The 20,257-nt window shown below is 42.3% G+C and overlaps 2 protein-coding genes across 4 annotated transcripts in view; both read right to left on the reverse strand.

The window, feature by feature from the left end:
- Positions 1-336: 336 nt before the first annotated feature.
- PSMG1 (proteasome assembly chaperone 1) lies at positions 337-12,666 on the reverse strand. 3 transcript variants are annotated; one of them, XM_008145700.3, is made up of 7 exons: positions 12,505-12,666; positions 10,973-11,079; positions 9,910-10,061; positions 7,383-7,445; positions 4,827-5,025; positions 3,551-3,687; positions 337-529 (listed from the first exon to the last, which is right to left on the reverse strand). In XM_008145700.3, the coding sequence occupies exons 1-7, from the start codon at positions 12,636-12,638 to the stop codon at positions 455-457; spliced, it is 867 nt and encodes a 288-aa protein (XP_008143922.1). In that variant the 5' UTR covers positions 12,639-12,666; the 3' UTR covers positions 337-454. The 3 variants fall into 3 exon arrangements, with proteins under 3 accessions (XP_008143922.1, XP_054569527.1, XP_008143924.1); XM_054713552.1 differs by lacking the exon at positions 12,505-12,666 and adding an exon at positions 11,406-11,466; XM_008145702.3 differs by lacking the exon at positions 7,383-7,445.
- A 3,439-nt stretch (positions 12,667-16,105) lies between these two features.
- BRWD1 (bromodomain and WD repeat domain containing 1) overlaps positions 16,106-20,257 on the reverse strand; it is a 91,982-nt gene continuing 87,830 nt past the window's right edge. The window contains exon 42 of the mRNA XM_054713550.1: positions 16,106-16,746. Coding sequence (XP_054569525.1) covers positions 16,388-16,746 — 359 coding nt within the window. The 3' untranslated portion in view covers positions 16,106-16,387. The remainder of the gene's footprint in view (positions 16,747-20,257) is intronic.

Raw genomic sequence — 20,257 nt, forward strand, 5'->3', positions numbered from 1 at the left:
TTTCTGTTTCATTTTGAGCAAATATATAACTTTGTTACCTTATCATCAATTTTTACCCAAAGAACAAAAAAAACTGTAGAACTCATAGTTTCACGAGAAACTTTCCATATATTAGGAATCACCAACAGACCATCAACTTTCAGATATCACAGAGTTTTTCTGCACCAAATTAACTATACTTTGCCATATTAATACAACCTGTAGCTTTTTAAAAATTTAACTATATTACCTCAAAATATTCAAATAAAACAATACTCCCACCTAGTGGATAAAGAAAAGCAACTGGCTTATTTTAGCTGTGAACAGCACCACCATAAAAAACAATTATAACTACAATGAATTTAAAATAAGTTTATTCTGTTTTTAACACCCTCAAAATATTTCTTGAAAAAAAGGAACCTATGAAACTGCTGCTGCTGCCCCCAAGGAACGGACAGTGACAAACCATCGGGAATCACGTATAAATGTTACTCTGAATCTCATTTGTTGCCACCAATTTCTTCAGTATCTCTGTGCTCTGGGGAATATTCTGAAAGGAGAGAATAAAGATGTTACACAGTGAGGCTGAGAATTCAGGTAGAAGCGACATGCAACCCCAATCCCTGCCCCGGCGCCCAACTGGAAAGGGCGCTGCCGTTCACCTCCTTTCAAACAAAAGGCAAGTGGGTCACACATCTAAGGGTGTCCTCCTGTCACTCAAAACTCAAGAATCCCCGCAGGACGTCCAAAGCCCTTACGTGGACACGAAGCTCTAGCTCGGCCCATCTCACCCCCATGAGCTGACTTCCCTCTGCAGCCCACTACCTTGCTCACACCATTCTCCTAATGCTCCCTGAACTCGCCCACTCTGGCTCCCATTGCTGCCCTGTGCGCTAGGATTCACTCATCTTTCAAATCTGGCTGAAGTGCCACGTCCCTGGTGCAGCCTCTACTGAATGACCTCTCCCTCCCCTCGCATTGCCTGGCATACAATGCCCACTGTTGGCCTGGCATGAAATCACCTAAGAAACCAAAGGACCCGCCGAAACCGGTTTGGCTCAGTGGATAGAGCGTCGGTCTGCGGACTGAAAGGTCCCAGGTTCGATTCCGGTCAAGGGCATGTGCCTTGGTTGCGGGCACATCCCCGGTGGGGGGTGTGCAGGAGGCAGCTGGTCGAGGTTTCTAGCTCTCTGTTTCTCGGCCCATCTCACCCCCTTCCTCTCTGTAAAAAATCAATAAAATATATTTAAAAAAAGAAACCAAAGGACCCACTAGGGTAGACCACCTAGCACTGTGGGGTCCTCACAGGAGGCGCTCAAGAGAATCCAGTGTGTTGACCAAACAGCACTTTTAGATCAAAGAAATTATGAATTCGGGATGACTATATGTGGTCACTAAGAAAACCACCCTTCAAAACAGCCACCTGGCTCACCTCCCTCCCACAAATCTTTGTTTAATGCAGAAATAAAAAGGTTTAAAAAGTTATTTAAATTTCCCCTTCAAAGAATATTTTAAAACCCAAAAGTTGAACTAAACACTACATGACACATGATTTATAGTTCTCAGAACAAGTCCGAAGTTCTGGAGTACCTGTGCGCTGAGCACCATACTACAATATGGACAGAACCACCCGGCCCACTCTCAGGAAGCGGGAAGAGCCAATAAGTTAACCAAGAAGCACAGAAAACTATTAGCATATAATTCAAAAGAGATGCTATATAGGTACTAGAGGCCCGGTGCACAAAATTCGTGCACGGGGGGTGGGGGTGGGGGGGAGTGGTTCCCTCAGCCCAGCCTGCACCCTCTCCAATCTGGGACCCCTCAAGGGATAACGGGCAGTCGGACATCCTCTCGCAATCCAGGACTGCTGGCTCCCAACTGCTTGCCTGCCTAGCTACCTGATTGCCCCTAACCCCATGATCAGCACACTGCGGCTCTCTGGCCCCTTGAGTGTGGCTCTCCCACAAAATACCACTCGCCTGGGCGAGTCTATTTTGAAGAAGTGGCGTTAGAAGAAGTTTAAGTTTAAAATTTGGCTCTCAAAAGAAATTTCAATCGTTATACTGTTGATATTTGGCTCCGTTGACTAATGAGTTTGCTGACCACTGCCCTAACCGCTTCTGCCTGACAGCCTGATCACCCCTTAACCACTCCCCTGCCACCCTGATCGATGCCTAACTGCTCCCCTGCCAGCTCGATTGCCCCTAACTGCCCTCCCCTGCTGGTCTGGTCGCCCCTAGCTGCCCTCCCCTGCAGGCCTTGTCCCTCCCAACTGCCCTCCCCTACAGGCCTGGTCCCCTCCAACTGTCCTCCTCTGCAGGCCTGGCTCCCCCCAACTGCCCCCCCTGCAGGCCTGGTCACCCCCATCTGCCCTCCCCTGCAGGCTTGATCGCTCACAACTGCCCTCCCCTGCCGGCCATCTTGTGCCGGTCATCTTGTGTCCACATGGGGGCAGCCATCTTGTGTGTTGGAGTGATGGTCTATTTGCACATTAACTCTTTATTAGATAGGGTAAGGTAGCTCAATTTGTCAGAAAGATTATCCATTACTCTAACGGTTTTGGAAGACCCACAGTGGTCCCTCAGTATCTGCAGGGGATTGGTTCCAGGACTTCCCAGGCTACTAATCTCTTCAGATGCTCAAGTTCCTTACATGAAATGGAGCTGAATCATGCAAAAAGTCGGCCCTGCCATCCACGGAAACAGAATGCTGACAGTACCTGAATTATACTTGAATCTTACAGTTTTACTCTTATTAATTCAACCAATGGTTACTGAGGGCCATCCTCTACATGCCAAGCTTGTGACAAACTGGGAACACCAAAATGAAAAAGCATGGCCTGTTTCCACAAAGACTGACGCACTAGGAAACAAACTAATTATGAGACCTGTGAGATGAGCGAACACCTTAACACGAACGGCCATTCTGAACAACAGGGCTGTGGAACAACGTTGTTACACCCTCATCCCTTTAAGGCAGCTGTTTTCAAATTGGGAGTCCATGGGTTTCCAGCAAATCTCTTAGGAAGAGGAGGGGAGCTCCTAAACTACCTGCAATTACAGGCAGGACTTTCTGTGTATACGTTCCATAGGTATTTTGCTGGGGAGGAGCCCACAGATAAATATACAAACTGAATGCAGGGAACAGGTTTATCTCATCGTCACACATCTAGTCCCACACAAATTTAGGTGAATCCATACTATGCCTCCTTAAAAATTACTGCCTTCCAAATTAATTCATTCTAAATTAATCAAATGCCTTCTCAAAAATTAGCAACCCTCCAAATTAATTAGTTACAGAAACTTCTCGAATAGTAAAACCATCTTTCTACACAGCCACCTGCGATTTAAATGCCTGGCACTGATCTAGCACACATGAACAAGACACTCAAGTTACAGGGGGATGTCTACAAGAGAGGGCGCCAATCAAATTCCAACTGCCAGGTTAGGAAGCTTTGAGAAAAAAGGATCTCAGAGTGCTACTTAGGTTTTAAGTTGACAACACACATTTATGCTTGTCTGTTCATGATAGTAAGTCAGCTATTAAGTCAAGGAGTTAAATAAAGTCTTACCTTAACCAAACCTTTCAAGCTTCTGGAAGAAAGCACAGGCTTAAAAGCCTCAGCTGTAATGAGGTCTAATTTCATCACGTCAGTATAACACAAGTACAGAATGGCAGGGATTTTCCATACTTGACAGTAGCTCAGAACTGAATATACAAGAAAGGAAAAGCATTTACTGCCATTTTGAACTAATTATAATGCATATATTTTCCAAAGCCAATTATTTTCCTAAGTATTCTCCTGCTTCTGCATATATTGATTTTTTTAAATTTAATTTTTCAATTACAATTTACATTCAATAGTATTTTGTATTAGTTTCAGGTGCACAGCATAGGCAAATACTGTTTATTTGCATTTCCTGAACATACTGCTGAAACACATTTTAAATAGCAACAAGATTAAAATTTTGCTAACTATCCTAAACAAAGTAAATTAAATGTAAATAATAAATATATAAAGTATAATATAAAACTTTGAGCCATTTATTCTAATAAATTTAACATTTAGAGGAAAGAAAACCCTTTTATTAACTAGAGGCCAGGTGCACAAATTCGTGCACGGGTGGGGTCCCTCGGCCTGGCCGGCAATCGAGACCTACTGGGGGGCCAGCCAGCCAGGGGCTCCCGCCAGGCGGGGCACGGGGGGAGGAGGAGGCTGGGCCAGCGAGAGGGACAGCAGGCAGTAGGCCCCGGCCCCAATCTGGGTGGGGGGGCCAATCAGGGACAGGGCCAGCCAGGGGGAGGGGCCACAGGAGGTTGGGAGGGGCCAATTGGGGCCAGATCAGGCTGGTTGCCAGCCACAGTGCACATCATATCGAATTAGCCTTTTAGTATATAGGATAACAACTAACTGTATATAGTAACATTTACTACTGAAAAGTGGCAATCTAATTTTGATATAGTAACAGGAACAAAAATATTAAAACTATCAAGATACAATATTTGAAACTACTATTTTGATAATTAAAACACACTTTACCAACTTTTCATATACCAACAATTTATATCTAACATTGGCTCACAGGAGTTACCAAAGACCAAGAAACAGCAGCTCTGAAGGGTAATAGTTAAGAACTCAGAGCTGTTCTCATGTAACTGTGTGTGGAAAACTTTAAAACTCAAACCAAACAGAATGGACTGGCAACTACAGATACTGAGGTTAAACAGCAATGCATTATTAATCATCATTAACAAACTACTTCAAAAAGATCTCTCCCACTCAAAGTAGTAACTACCAACAAAGCAATACCAAGAGGTAATGTAAAGGTTACGAACTTTAATACCACCTGCTGCAGGAAGGTCGTGTACGATGTTTGGTTGTTCCAGCAGTGAACAGCATGGAGGCTCTTTGGAATTCTGTGTTTTTAGGGCTTTCAGGAATGGAGAATGAAGGCTGCTGGTAGATTCTGAAGTCTTATAGTCAGTAACATGTCGACAGGTGAGAATAGTTACTTGCATATTCTTCTTTGGACAAGAGCCAAAAACCTAACAAAATTGATTTCAAATTAATATGTATATACATAACGTTGTTACAGAATAGAAACATTTCCCCAGGTGTTTATCTACCACCACTCACAGTAATGTCAGGCCTTGCAGGAGTGTCCATGGAAAAATAGAACACACACTTCCCTATCCCCTCACCTAGATTTGACCTTGGTTCTGTCCCTTTCTAGTTAAGTGACCTTCAAGTCACCTTCCTCACCTGTGAACCAGGACAGCACTAGCACCTAAGTCAGGAACAAAGATGGCCAGGAACGACGGCCAGAACATCGTCCAGAGTAAACGAGTCGCTCGACTGGGAACCCTATCGGCAGTCACGTTCACTCCCGCTCCTACCCACCAACGACGCCAGCAAATGAGTCTTCTTAAAAATCACTTTTAAGTGAATGTAAAAGAATTTTAAGTAGTCCCCCCTTATCCGCAGTTTTGCTTTTGGATTTTGCTTTCCATGGTTTTGGCTACCCGTGATCAACCACATTCTGAAAATATTAAATGGAAAGTTACAGAAATAAACAATTCACAAGTTTTAAATTAGGTGCGTTCTGAGTAGCATGATGAACTCCCATGCCATCCCACTCCATCCAGCCTGGAACGTGAATCACTGCCTTGTCCAGAGTCTCACACTGTGTACACTACACCTGTCACGTAGCAGCCATCGCGTTACCAGATCGACTACTGAGGTATGGCTGTGCGTGCGTTCAACTACTGTATTAATTACTCTGCTTTATTATTAGTTGTTGTTAACCACTCACTGTGCCTAATTTATGAACTTTATCGTAGGTGTATATGTATAGGAAAAAACATAATGCATATAGGGTTTGGTACTATCTGCAGTTTCAGGCATCCACTGGGGTCTGGAAACATCCCCTGCAGATAAGGAGAGGACTCTATATAGTACAATGTAGGCGAGTTTCAATCGCTCTAATTTCAATGTCCCTCTAAGTTTGTGTCTGATGGATTTCCACGGACTCTTTCAGCTTTTTTTTATGATAATATAAACAAGGAAAGCAGCAATTTTTACAGAAAAAAGATTTTAGGTCACAGAACCTTGTTTGAAAATATTTTATGAAGAGAAGAAATGGCTATGTCAAGTAATAATAATAAAAGTAAAGATTTTATATTATGTCATAAATGATTTGCAAGACTAATTTCATTATATCACACAGCTTTGTAAATAAACCAAAAATGTTAACACTATATATATATTTGTTACCGGCATGTCCCCTTTAAGACATAACATGCTCACAAGGCCTAATTTACAGCCTCTCTTTAACACCTGTAGTCTGAGTCCACAGCACTCGGCACTGTCAGAGTGTGTGTGATTATCAGGATTATGTGGCTCACATGAACCAAACAGCAAAGGGACCCAAAGAGTGTCCCTAGGGGGAAAATATACTGATTAAAAAATTTTGTTTTGGAAATGCATAATTTTACCTTTTTTTGTCTGGGAAAGTAGTTCCATAGTACAAAAACAATCAAATATTTTTTACATAATAATTATCCTATATAAAGTAAAAATACCAATTATTACAGCAGTTTTCTACCCTTCTGAGACCTAATAAAACCTCTCCCTAAAAAAATACACAAAAGTGCATGAACATAAAATCATGTATGTAATTATCAAAGGTTCACAGACCTTCTAAAATGCATTCAGTAACTTTTAATAAATGTTCCTAAGTATACCAATCTAGTTTAAAATGAGAATACATCAAATTTATTTCTAATTAAAGTGTAATGCCTATACAAAAATATACCTAAGATGTAAGCTGAACTGTTGCTAAGATACACATCATACGTCGATTTCATTTAAAAATAATATGTAACTGCCCAAATTATTATTATTCTCTAAAATTCCTAGCTGAGTTAAAGTCTTCACTGAAAAATTTGTATTATTGGGCACATACTATGTACACAACTTTCCCACAAAAGAAAGCCTCAATCAATTCATCATAATGCTAAGAACAATGTGTATAATATTCTGGGGTCTGGAGTGAGTGGCACCTGAGGCCAGCCCCCTGCCTCCCGCCCCGAGCACTGCCAGCACTGACGCTTTCACCCGTGGTGGTGTCCTGATCTGTTTCATGCGTGTAGCTTCTGTTTCTTTCAAACAAAATAAAAAGATGGATGGGAAGAATTCAACTGATGTTTTATGCCTCTGCGATCTACAATCTTTAGCACTATGCTAATTATGTTTGTTAAATAAGTCCTTTTATTCTTTATATTCTCTAACAACTTACTACAATATTTTAAGGAAAAAAACCCAAACACTTTCCCCACTTCAATATCTGACTATGCAGGTTAAGTGTAAAGATACTAAACCCTTACCTAATGGCATCTCTCACCTTTTCCAGCCACTGATACTGCTGATCTTCAGCAACGTAGCAACTGCACTGACAAAGGAAAACCTGAAAAACCAAATCCCAAGTTTTGTCGTCAAATACATTTTATATGCACCCAGACTGTCCCCAGATACATATCGTGAGTATCCTAATTAACACTTAGATAACACTTATTTTTCTGAATTTGCTAATGGCTTATTTTGCTTTAAATTGAAGAATCAAGCTACTACTGGTAATTAAGATCGGAATAAAATGCACACTGACTAGGCGGCAGCATATGAGGCACTGAAGATGCTCCCACTGAAGACCACCAGAACCCCTTATAACACAGGGTGCTGCCAGCCCTGCGGCCCTGTGTGGGCCCCCTGTGGAGGCCAGACTCAGATCAGTACTCGGTGGCACTTAAGCCCAACTCAACAGCAGTGAGCAACAACTGCGGCCTGATAGGACCTCAGCCCAAACGGTATCCTGAAGCACAGCTGATGCCTGAGGAGGGTGTTAGTTTAGAAGCCCAGTTGCAGACCATAAGCTCCAGGTGAGATAACCTGCCACACCACAAGGCCATGAAAGGATGAGATTCCTGGTTATGAAAGTCACAGAACAAAGTCAACCATATCTTCTCTTAAAATATTGCCAAATAGCCCTAACTGGTTTGGCTCAGTGGATAGAGCGTCGGCCTGCGGACTCAGGGGTCCCGGGTTCAATTCTGGTCAGGGGCATGTGCCTTGGTTGCAGGCACATACGCAGTGGGGAGTGTGCAGGAGGCAGCTGATCGATGTTTCTCTCTCATCAATGTTTCTGACTCTCTGTCCCTCTCCCTTCCTCTCTGTGAGAAATCAATAAAATATATTTTTAAAAAAATAAAAATAAAAATAAAATATTGCCAAATAGCTAACTGCACAAAGCAAGTACAAGAGGGGAATAGGGACCCCGGGATAGGGGAGAACAAAAAGACTGGAGATATATTTAGTTGCCTATACACGTAGGTTCTGAATAATTAAGAGATATCTAACCAATAAATGGTAAAACTAGACGCAGTAACAGAAATTTCTCCTACTTGACCATCATTATCTAAAGTGAAACTTTTCCACTAAGGATCACATAAAGTTTCCTGATGCTTGGCTCCTGAGTAATCCTATATAATAAAAGCCTAAGATGATAAGTGCCCAACCGTTCGCGATGACGTGCACTGACCAACAGGGGGCAGACACTCCGACCGATAGGTTAGCTTGCTGCTGTGGTCCGCCAATCAGGACTGGGCAAGATGGGCCAGAGGGCCAGACATGCCCTGGAGCCCTCCCACAGTCCTTCCCTGGCCCCAATCATGCACCAGTGGGGTCCCTCAGCCTAGCCTGCACCCTCTGGCAATCCAGAACCCCTCGAGGGATGTCGGAGAGCTGGTTTCAACCTGATCCCCGCAGGCCAGGCCAAGGGACCCCACCAGTGTAGGAATCCGTGCACCGGGCCTCTAGTTTCCTATAAACACTGAATATTTTATAAAAATCCTTACAAAATTTCAGTAACTTTGGAGTGCATGCTACAGAAACAAACTGTAAGTATTATAAAACCAAATTCTACAGTTTTGGGGGCTAACACTTGGTCCTCACCATTTGAAATAAGCAACATTATATTATGATGGAATTACTGACTTCTTCCAATGTTGAATCCCTGCCCCTGCCTTTGTTCAAGTGTCCAGCAGGGGGGAGTGGAACTCTGCCAGACAAAGCAGATGGGCAGACATCACCTGCATGGCCACCTCACCTTCCTGACTGGTCCTCCAAACTGCCCAGCACACTGAGTTCTCTATATGAACGCAAGAGTAGAATTAGGACAAACACAATGCAAAGAAATCACTCAGCATCAGCTACAGAATGTCTTTTCTGACTTAAAAATCAGGACAAATTAGGTTAGGATGAAAGCCTGGTGTCACCAGAACTGTCTTTAGGATGCATAAAGCACTCATTTGTTCAGCAGCCATCAGCTGAGTTTCCAGCATGTACCAGGCACTGGCTAAATACTGGCCTACACAGCAACAAAGCAGAACTCCCAGCTTTGACAGAATGAACATTTTTGCACGTCTGGAGTCGCCAACTGAAGTAATCATTTGAATGAGGGCAACAAACACTTAAATACCTAATGTTCATGGTTTGTTTCTAACAAAGTTATATCAGAATTTCCTAAGAACTTTACCAACAGTGCATAAACAACCAAGTGGTTACTACCCTGCCTCCGCCCAAAGTAGACACAGAGGAACAGGGAATTCAAATGACCGCTACATAAATGCCTACACAACTACTACGTTTTTGTTGTTGTCCGTCCTCACCCGAGGATATTTTTCCATTGGTTTTTTTTTTTAGAGAGTGGAAGGAAGGGAGGGGAGGAGACAGAGAGACAGGCGGATTGGTTGCCTCGCTCCCACACGGGCCAGCAACAAGGTACATGCCCTGGACTGGAATGGAAACCTTCAGTCCGCAGTCCGACGCTCTAGGGCTACACAACGTCTTACACACATAAGGTCAGTCCCACATACCGAGGGGTTTGACTTTAGATGATAAAACACGCAGAAAGCCTCTGAGGGGGATAAATGTGCCGTGTCCGTTGTTCTGCACCATTCATTCCAGAGTTTAGCACAACCGACTTCTTCCCAGACTCCTGAATTCATAACAAATGACGACAAAAATGCTGTAAAAACAATTCACAGGAGTTAGTATTTGGCTCTGCAGGTTGCATTTTCTAGTCAATAAAAAATAAATTCATTCAAGTTACTCTAGAATTTTAGAGGTAAACTTTACACTAGCATTTAGCAGAAAAGGAAAGTGAGGCTGTAAGAAGTAAAAGGCCACGCCCTGAGTACAGATGTATTAGAGCCAGCAGCTGAAAAGGTTCACTGACCCACTTTACTATGCTCTCACAAGGCAACACTTACCTGGAAAGTTTTAGCCAGTAGAACGTTAACATAAATGAGTCGGTAGTTATTTACCTCGTACTTGTTCTGCGAACACTAGGGCTACATTACAGGACAAAGATCTGGACTGGAGTCCCGAATGCTCTCCTTGAGCCGAAGGAGGCCCTAAAATTAGACAGGCTTGCACGTGCCCATGCATATTGTCCTAGCTGAACCCTACACTGTTCTAACTTTAACTTCTCAAATGGATTCATTTATGTAAAGACCTTAGAACTTAACTACTCAGAATGTTAGTGATTACTGTTATTTCTAGAGTTCTCATCATGTTCTTAAAGGAGCCTGTTAATTGAAAACCATTTAAGAACCACTGCTACATGCCCCCTCTGCCCCTCCAGGCCTGGCCAAAACAGGTCCTGGAACTTAAGGGATCCTAGAAACCTAAACACGCTGGAACCAGTTCCTTGAGTTTTTAAGTCCCTAAAGCCAAGAACGTTTCCTTTAAATCATATTTTTTAAGCTTATCAAAAAGCCAGTGCCACATGAATGACAGATTTTACTTGAATACAAAGTTATTCTGAGTTTTTCTAAAACAATAACAAACATTTGAAATCTTTTCTAATAAAAATAAAACAGTAAGTTGAGCTTTTATTCTTTCAACAAAATGTCTATCTAATGCATTTCCACTCACCTACTGCATTGTTTCCAACAGCAATGATAAACTTGGAGCAAGGATATTTTTCCAGCAGAGAAACTTCCAAAGATGATTTTGTTTGTCTTCGAAAGAGCCGCACCTCCCTAACACAAGAAACAAAAGACGAAACTAAAGCAACTTACATGTAAATAGTGCCTTATCATAAATACACACACACACACACACACACATATATATATATGTATATATATATATATATATATATATATATATATACATACTATAAGTATGATTTTGTATTAAGCAACATACAAATTTTGGTTTTATAAAGAACATAATTATAATCCTCAGGAAACAATGGAATCATGCGACCACAACAGAGAAAACCATCCCACACAAAGTTCCCATAGAACTCAACCAGAGATCAGCCTGTCTCCCCCTCCCCCCCGCAACCCACCCACCGACTGACCAATCTCGGCATCCCTAAAAGCGGGACAGCGGGCAGCGCCGGCCACAGGAACACCAACCACCACCTTCCAAGCTTTGTTGCCAGCAAAACATTCACCGACAATCTGACCCAGCCTCTAGGAACTTCCACTTCCAGGAAGTGCAGGCGATAAACACAGCGTGCCCTTTGCACTCGGATGTCGAGTGTGACTCGACACGGTTAGCAGTAGAATAAAGGAATCGAAAAAAGCAAGGAGTGCAAAGGGTTACAGGGCCCAAGAGGAAGCCGCGGACACACCCAGGGCGCGGGACACCCAACAGACACCTGGCCTCTCACAGGGAGAAAGGGCGGCGGCTGCTCCACAGGGAAGCAAGCTGAAGAGACCAGGCGGGGAGGACTCGGGTGTACAGAGCCCTGGAAAAGGCCATGTCGGGGACGCCTGGGTCAATGAGATCGTGGACTGGCTATCAATGATGGATGCTGTCAGGGGTGACACAGCCTAGAAGAAAACGCCTGTGGCGTTTGAGATGCATTCCGAAAAACGTACAGGTGAAAGGCCGTGGTCACGGGGGGGCTTGCTTTCGGACGGTGGGAGATAAAGGTGGCAGGATCTTCATTTCGCCAATTTCTCCAATGTTTGTGTGTTTGGAAAGAATACTTTTTAAAACGAGACATCCACCTGCCACTGACACGCAATGCTAACCGAGGCGTCGGGCGGAGAAGGACAGTTTCAAGAGAGCTGTGTTACGTCCATGACCCAAATGCCTGGCAAAGCTGGGGCGCGAAGACACAGCCCTGCCCCCCCACCCCCACCCCCCGGGAAGAGGTGGCCGTGGGCAGGAAGCCACCAGAATCCGTGCGGAGGGGAGGCGTGGGGGCAGCTCCTTTAAAGAGCGTGAGTCCAACCACCCACGGAAGCCGCGGCAGCCCACACCCCCGGAGCTGGTGCAGCCAGACCCCCGGGGCCGCCCCGAGGCCCAGGGCAGCGCTGGGCCGCGGACGAGCGGCAGCCACCGAGGTCCCGTGCGCCCGCCCCGCTCCAGCGACAGCCGGCGCCCGGGTGAGGGACCCGCGGCCGCAGGCCCGCGCGCGCCGCCCGCTCCCCGAGCCGGGACCTCACCTCTTCCGCGCCAGCTGCCGCCGCACCTCCCTGTCCTCGGGCGTCTCCGTTCTCCCCTCGGCTTCTTCCTCCTCGTCCTCCGTCCCGGCTCGGCACGGCGCCTTCACCACTTCCCCGAAGAACGTGGCCGCCATGCTGTCCCTCCCACCCGCCCCGCCTAACTGCGGCGCCCCAGGACTGCGCCTGCGCCGCCTGCGCGCCAACCCCGCCCTCCGCGCACGCGCCCTTCGGCCACCGCCCCCGAGCCCCGCCCCTAAGTGCGGCCGCTCGCTGCCACGCCCCCTGCACCGCCTCTGCGCACGCGCCCTGGGACCCTGGGGTCGCGGAAAACTAGAGATTTTCCCTCCGCCTGAGCCCGGCGGGGCGACCTTGGGGCCGGACGGCTGCGGGCCGGGGAGGCTGAGACGAGAGGGGGGCGCGGGCGGGCATTCCCGTGCGGACAGGTAGCCGACTGGGGGAGGAGAAGGGTCAGCCCCCCATTCCCGGTCTGGAGACGAGGATCCCTCTGCCTTGCCCTCCCTTGCTCCGTTCCCGTCGTCCTTCTCCCTTCGGAGGGACAGGGGGAGCTTTAGTTCATTCATCGCCCGGCTCCAAACCGCCATCTCCCCCACGGGATCGGGCGGAGGAAGGATGGGCGGCGGGAAGGAACACAGTGCTTCGCGGTGCTATAAAAATGAGGCCTTTACTCTGGCAGTAGGAATTCACATCTCACAAGCTGATGGTCGTCAAGCTGATCTAAAAAGACTATGAGACTGCAAAAATATTAGCTTCTTTTTTAAAACGTGGCCATTTCTAATACAAAATTTGTTTCCGCTTTCAACAGCCTTTCACTAATAAGCAAAGTGTTGAATTGGTTCTCTTTCAGATTTGCTGGAAGACAGAGTTCACAGAGCCACTGTTCCCAACAGGAGGAAAAAGGACAACTGTACCATAGTTCAAATAAAAGTGAAAAAATCCGGTATTGCAATGGAAAATTTTTTAAAAACACATTTACCTAGATTTAGTTGGGCTGAAACTACGAGGCATTGCTTGCACTTTGGAATGCTGTCTATAAATAATTCCCAAATTAAGTACTAGTTTGGGGTCGGGGAAGCCTCTTGAGACAATCAAAAAAACCTCAGAAAGTTCCTAGAAACATCTTGCTTTTAAGATGTGGAGACACTGATCACAAAACCATTTACATAAAACCAATATTTAGCAATTTTACACATTACTGCAAAATATAAGACTGGACTTCGAAGCAAAATTTGAACACAAGTATAAACAGTAAGACCCAAATTGCTATCCTGTAAGCACTTAGGAAACTTGAGTGAGCTAGAATATACAATATTACCAATGTGATGTTTTAAAACTGTATTAAGACTTCTGGGTTAATTGGCTTTATAGAATGACTGAATTACAAAATAAAGGGTTTTGGTATCACTTTGTCCTAGCCCCTTTGTTAAATAAAATAATGTCAATTTTACTATTAAGATCTTCAATTTGATTTCAGAATTATAAAGAAATCATTTCTAAAAGCTAATTGAAATTATAAATAGGGTAATGATAATACATTTGTCCGTGATTAAAATTCTGCATACCTTTTAGCATTTTACAAGAATGTTAAGATTTAAACAAAAGCTTATATCATGCAGTTACAATAAGTTTAGACTGAGCACTTAAAAAAAGGCAAATATATGTTCAAATTAAATACTAAACCAGAGAAATTAACCCAACCACAGTAAATTATAAATTCAAAATTGAAATTCTTTCATTACACTGAAATGGTCAAAACCTTTTACATAACGCAATCTTAACTGAGACAAATATTTTCATTTTGTGGTGGGAGATAAAAGTGGCAAAATACCCAATAAAAATTTTCTATGAAATTAAGTGTAAATATGGGACTGGAAATAGGTTTAATTTCATTAGATTTCAAAAAGCAAATCCCATGCACCTAAAATTTCATTTATTTGGAATTCTCCCCTTTCTCACCTGCACTGGTAACAAGACACTGGCATCAGTATTTCAGATGAAAGTATATTATAAACAGAATAAAGAACATGAACTGTAGGGTAGAAGTATTCTGCCTTATGCGAAGAAAAAGAAAACAACAAAAAAGCCTTTTTTTAAGTAGACATGCAATCACAAACAAATTTCTCAAGTAATCTAGACACTTGGCCAATCTGTAACAAAAAAATATGTATATATATGCATTACATTAGTCTTTTAGTGAAAAAGGAATAGAAACCCTTAGGTTTCCATATTTTCCTTTTTCAGATTTACACATGCAAATCATATTATTAATATTCACAGATATTTTTCAATGGGAAACAACTAACAATTCAGTTTTCCAATAGCATGTGCTATGTTAAAGATTTGACAGTGCATTCATTTAATCTGGTGATTTTCATTTCAATAAATACCTATTAACAAATTATACCTCATGGCAAAGAAATTCTTAATAACATCAAGACCAGGTTTCTAATCCTATTTAAAGCCACAATGAAATAGCCCAGACATACTGCCATTAAAGTTTGTTGTGATGAGATTGTAATAAATTTGCTCAGTGTTCATAAAGTTCTAACATTTAAGGTGCTATAGAGAAACATAAGAGGATGTTACTGTATCATCTAAAAATATGACTGTTTTGATCTTGACCTGTATTTTGTATTTTCTAACTTATTAAAACTGAGACCTGCCTCATAATGAGGCACATTTGGCATCTGTGAAATGCTGCTACCTGAAAGTAAAAATGAGGAAAAGAAGTTGTGAGTCACATTCATGGGTTTCATAGAAAAATATATATTCCCTGAATCAGTCATATCAAGTGGTCATCATTCAATATGAATTCCAATATTATAAACAAAATAAAACATTAATGGATTCCATTGCCAACACTACTTCAGAACTCGATTATCAAAACCCCAGGATTACCAAATCCTCACGTCCTCGTGGACTTTGGGGTTGTGAATTGGAGGGACTGCATCTTGCTAAAGTACATATTTGCTTCATTCAAAAGTCAAATATGCTCAATGGCACTTAGTGAAATGTGCCTAATTTGTATTTTAATAATGACATCATGGTCGTGGTGAGTCTGAGTTTTTATACTCGAATGCAAAACCCTTAAAATTAGCAGGCTGAGATTTTGAATTTTTTTATTCCTTTAGGTTTTTGCTATAGACCCTGTACACTTCCCATTATAGTTGACCCTCCATATCCAAGGGTTCTGCATCTGGGGATTTAACCAACCACAACTCAAGAAGAGCCTGCTAGGGGAAAAGCCACATTGTTGCTGATGTGTACTATGTAGTTAGGCCAACCATAGTTGCTTTGTAGACTTTTCTCTCATTAGTCCTAAACAGTACAGTATAACAACTATTTGCATAGCATCTACATTGTATTAGGTATTATAAGTAGAGATGATTTCAAGTATATGGGAGAATGTGTGTCCGTTATATAAATACCATAGAAGGGACTTGAGCATCTGTGGATTTGGGGAAGTCTTGGAACCAACCCCACCCCCTGGGATATGGAGGGACGACTGTATTTTCTTCCTCTTAGGAATCAAGAAATTTATCCAAGACCCTTTCTTCTGGAAAGGAATTTTATGAGAGGTCATTAGACTTTTCTGCCTGCCTCTCCAGCCATAGGCTTCACACAGACTATTTCCTCTTCGGAATTCTTTGTAGTGTCTGTACAAAAGCTCCCTGAGAGGAATCCTTCCTGGGACCCACTGTGACTCTCGGGATTCTGGCTTTCAGGAAATTCCCCGGAAGGTGCCAACAAGGGATTCACTTTAGAGCTAGAAGCAGAATGCAACTGCCAGTCCCCCCGTGGCCCTGTTTTCAGTTCCACACACACATTTCATAGTCACTGCTTTTCTTTTCAGGGTCTGATCTGACTAAAACAAAAGCATTTTGCTATTAATATCTTCTAGCTCTTTTTCACTTTCTGAGTTTATACTTGTATCATCCTCTTTATACACATTCAGTAATTTTTTCTTAGCCGCAGCAGAAGCATTTCGGTGGGGCAGTTTTCTGCTACTCTTCCTAATCCAGACATTTCCTGGTCCTGAAACCGTTTGCTTTAGATTACTCATTATCTTTATTTTATTTGCAGCAACAGTAGCACATCTGCGGGGAACTCTCTCAGGCACCATTTTTGCTTTCAGAGTGTCACTAGGCATTTGCACTGCATCCTTCTGATTATGCAAACATGTTCTCATTTTTGTATTGGGATCTCTGTCTCTAGGAACAAATTCTGAAAAACGAGTGAAAGTTCATGTAAATGCAAAAATCTTGTAACACAAGATTTTACTACTTACATTCCTCAACAATACATTCCTAAACCATAAATTGCAAAGTTACTCACATTGCTAAAAACATAAGTGATCATCAAATACGACACAATTTTGACCTTGATATAACCTTGCATTGCTTTATCTACAAAAGAAAGTCTTGAATAAGAGCTGCGATCCCTCCACCTGGCATACTTTAAATCATCTGTAAGGATAAAGGTCACTTCAAACAGTAGCAGACTTGTGAGAATGGAGTTAAGTACTTTCAGCATCAAAGTCATTCATTTAAAAGCTGAATTTTTTTTAATCTGAATTTTTAAAATAGAACCATATAGAGGTTTTAAGTTTTGGTATCATTTCCAGCACTCCATGTTGAACTACTTTAAAATATTCAATAGGAGTTCTGAAATAATTTTCCTAGAACCTAAACAAGGAGGAAATACCATCATGCCATGATGACCCAGCATGAGCACTATTACAAGGGTTTAACTCTAATCTATATCAGTATTTCCTTTGGTTAAAGGAAAAAATTGGTTAGTAGATAAAAAGGAATTTTTATTTGTTTTATAGGACTGAAATATGGTTTTAATCCTAGATTTCTTTCCAAATATTTGAGCATTTTATATAACTGGAATTGTTAAATCCTAGTCTCATTATTCGAGTATTTTCTGAGCTAGGTATGTGCCAGGCACACAGAGGATCAGGGTAAAAATTCAGAAGCAAACTAGTTCTACACAATGCAAGTACAGTTGTGCAGAACTAGTAGTGCAGTGCTGAGAGAACATATTCTAGAAACCAACCTCCCCTAAGGGCAAGGAAGGGTTCCTTTAAGGAGGTGTCCTTGTAGCCAGGAGCCAGCAAGTGGAGGGGCCACCAGACAAAAGGTAGGACAGAGCCCAGGAAGGCAGGTCCTCCATCACGCTGCGCTGTGCTGTGCTGTGCTGTGCTGAGGAGCCACGTGATGGTGGGCCTACCACCTACTGACTCCACGTTTAGCAATTTAGGTGGAGCCAAAGCTAGATCTTCCCATTTCAAACACAAGGTGAATTAGCCCTCTTCTAGGACAGACATATTTCTTGATAAAAATGCACCCTAAGCTCATTAACCCCTGAATGTTAGGCCTTCTCTCTTGGCAGCCTAGGCTTGAAGTCATTAAGAATAAACTGTCTAGCCCGGCCAGCATGGCTCAGTGGTTGAGTGTCGACCTATGAACCCAGGAGGCCACAGTTTGATTCCCAGTCTGCTTCATTTCTCCGCAGAGCGCATGCCCTGGGCTGAAGGCTCCATCCCCGATGGGGGCTTGCCGGAGGCAGCCAAGCAATGTTGATGTTCCTGTCTCATCAATGCTTCTCTCTCTCCCTCTCCCTTCTCTAAAATCAATTTTAAAACATTTTTTAAAGATACGTTTTGTTCAATGTAAATCAAAGGAATTGCAAAAATGACATTTTGGCAGACTAGGCCGATCACCTTGGCCACCCCCCATGGACTCTGTAGAGTCACGTGCATATAAAGTCGGGGGAGTGAAATGGGAAGTGGCTTAAGGTGCAGTGTTTTTACCACCTCAAAGCATTTTTTCTTAGGAATTCAAGCTAAACTTAGATCCAAAGCCAATCTTTAGCACATTAACTCAGTGTGGGCAAAAGCTAGACTACACGGGGCAGGCAAAAGTAGGTTTACAGTTGTGAGTCCAAGAGTTTATTCTTCTATTATTTATTATTGTATTTACTTGTATTACAACTGTATGCCTACTTTTGCCCCACCCTGTATATTAATATGCTACATCAGATAAATGAATAGTTAAAACTAGGTAGCAAAATTAAGGTGAAATTTGTACTTGTGGTAGGTAATACTAGTATTACTCAACTACAGCCATCTGCATGTTGAAAAAGCACTAAAAATACAACTGGTTCATTCCCAACACATACCCAGTTGACTAGCATCGACAAAAATCCTATTACAACAAAAAAATTTTGTAGGACAAAATGACATTAAGCTGTAGCGATTAATTCCTTTGTGATGTAGTGACGGAAGTACCCTACTTAGGAACCTGGTAAATACTAACTCTTAAGACATTTTAGTAAATGCTTATTTGTAACCCAAAATAAGGGGAAAGTTAAGATTCTACAAAAGAAACTTTAAGTGGGCTTTAAAAACTACTTTAAGCAAATCTGAACTTCAAATAAGTGGGGGAGAATATGTGAAATTACTTTGCATACAGCAACTCCAACTCAATAGAGCTCTCTCTCTAGTCTTATGTCATGAAATGGGAACTTCCTAAAGTTAAAGTCTAAGACATTAGAATAACTTGTGTGGAATTAAAATAAAATACATACATGCAAGTCAGTGTTAATTTTATTACTGAGAACTTGGTAAATTATAAAGTGCTTTATTTTTCTTGGAAAACTACAAAGTTTTTAGAAATATATACAGGATAATTCAGCTAGAAGTCCAATTTGTATGTTAGTGTACAAGCTTAAATTTTTTGGAGGATCCTATATGATTATAGTGTCACTAATACTAACAAGACAGTACAAGTCCTAGTGTCCCAGATGGTCTTGGGTCAGTCACGTGTTGGAACAGTCAGCATGCTTGAAGCATTGTTGCTCTCCTATAAATGAATCCCTATTTGGGTATGGAAAAAACCTCATCAGTAGAATAAAAATTTACATCTGCAGTAGTCCTCGGTCAGGTTACTTAATCATGACTCAGATCACTGTGTATTCTAAGATGGTTTGTAATGAAGAGAAATGGATATAGACAATACAGCTTTGACAGAAAGCAATGATCTCGTTTTTATATTTTAAGGATTATTCATATTCCAATTATACTTCTTGATACAAAATTGTTTTCCTAAATCCAAAGTCAACTACACATCATTGCTATAGAAGCATATAGAATTTTAATCCGATCGGCATTTTTATTGGATTAAAAACAAATTTGAGAATGGAAAAGGAGAATGCCTGCTGCTGAAAACAATATACTAGCCTGTTTCTTATACTTTTCATCGATTCGTGTGGTTGGTAGGTAAATCAATTCCATACAGAGGAGAAACCTTTTAGTTGCAAATTATAACCTCTTCAAGCAAGCCTTTATCAGAGCAGGTGTGAGACTTTCTTCACTGCTTCCCTTCACTGGTAAGCAATGAAATGACCAAAACTCAGGAAGCACATAGCACTTAATGATATCCATCCCCCCTAAAGCCTACATTTTCAGAAGGATCCCATAAGCTTTGAAGTCTCTTTAGAGAATGCCTGTAAAATAACGTGTTTTCTGTAATCTCTGGGTTTAACTGTTTACAATTTTCCCTAGGGGAGTTGGTAACACTGAGAAGTCTTCTATAGTATGGGAGTGTCCGGTCAAATGTTGTCAGAAATAATTCCATCGAGTTGTTTTCCACTAGTTTGGTCGTGTTTATGGTTGATCAATGAACTGAAGTTCATCTACTGTTTACAAAACACCCAGTGAGGGTGCCAG

Source organism: Eptesicus fuscus, chromosome 3 (genome assembly GCF_027574615.1).
Source record: "Eptesicus fuscus isolate TK198812 chromosome 3, DD_ASM_mEF_20220401, whole genome shotgun sequence".
Lineage (NCBI taxonomy): Eukaryota > Metazoa > Chordata > Mammalia > Chiroptera > Vespertilionidae > Eptesicus > Eptesicus fuscus.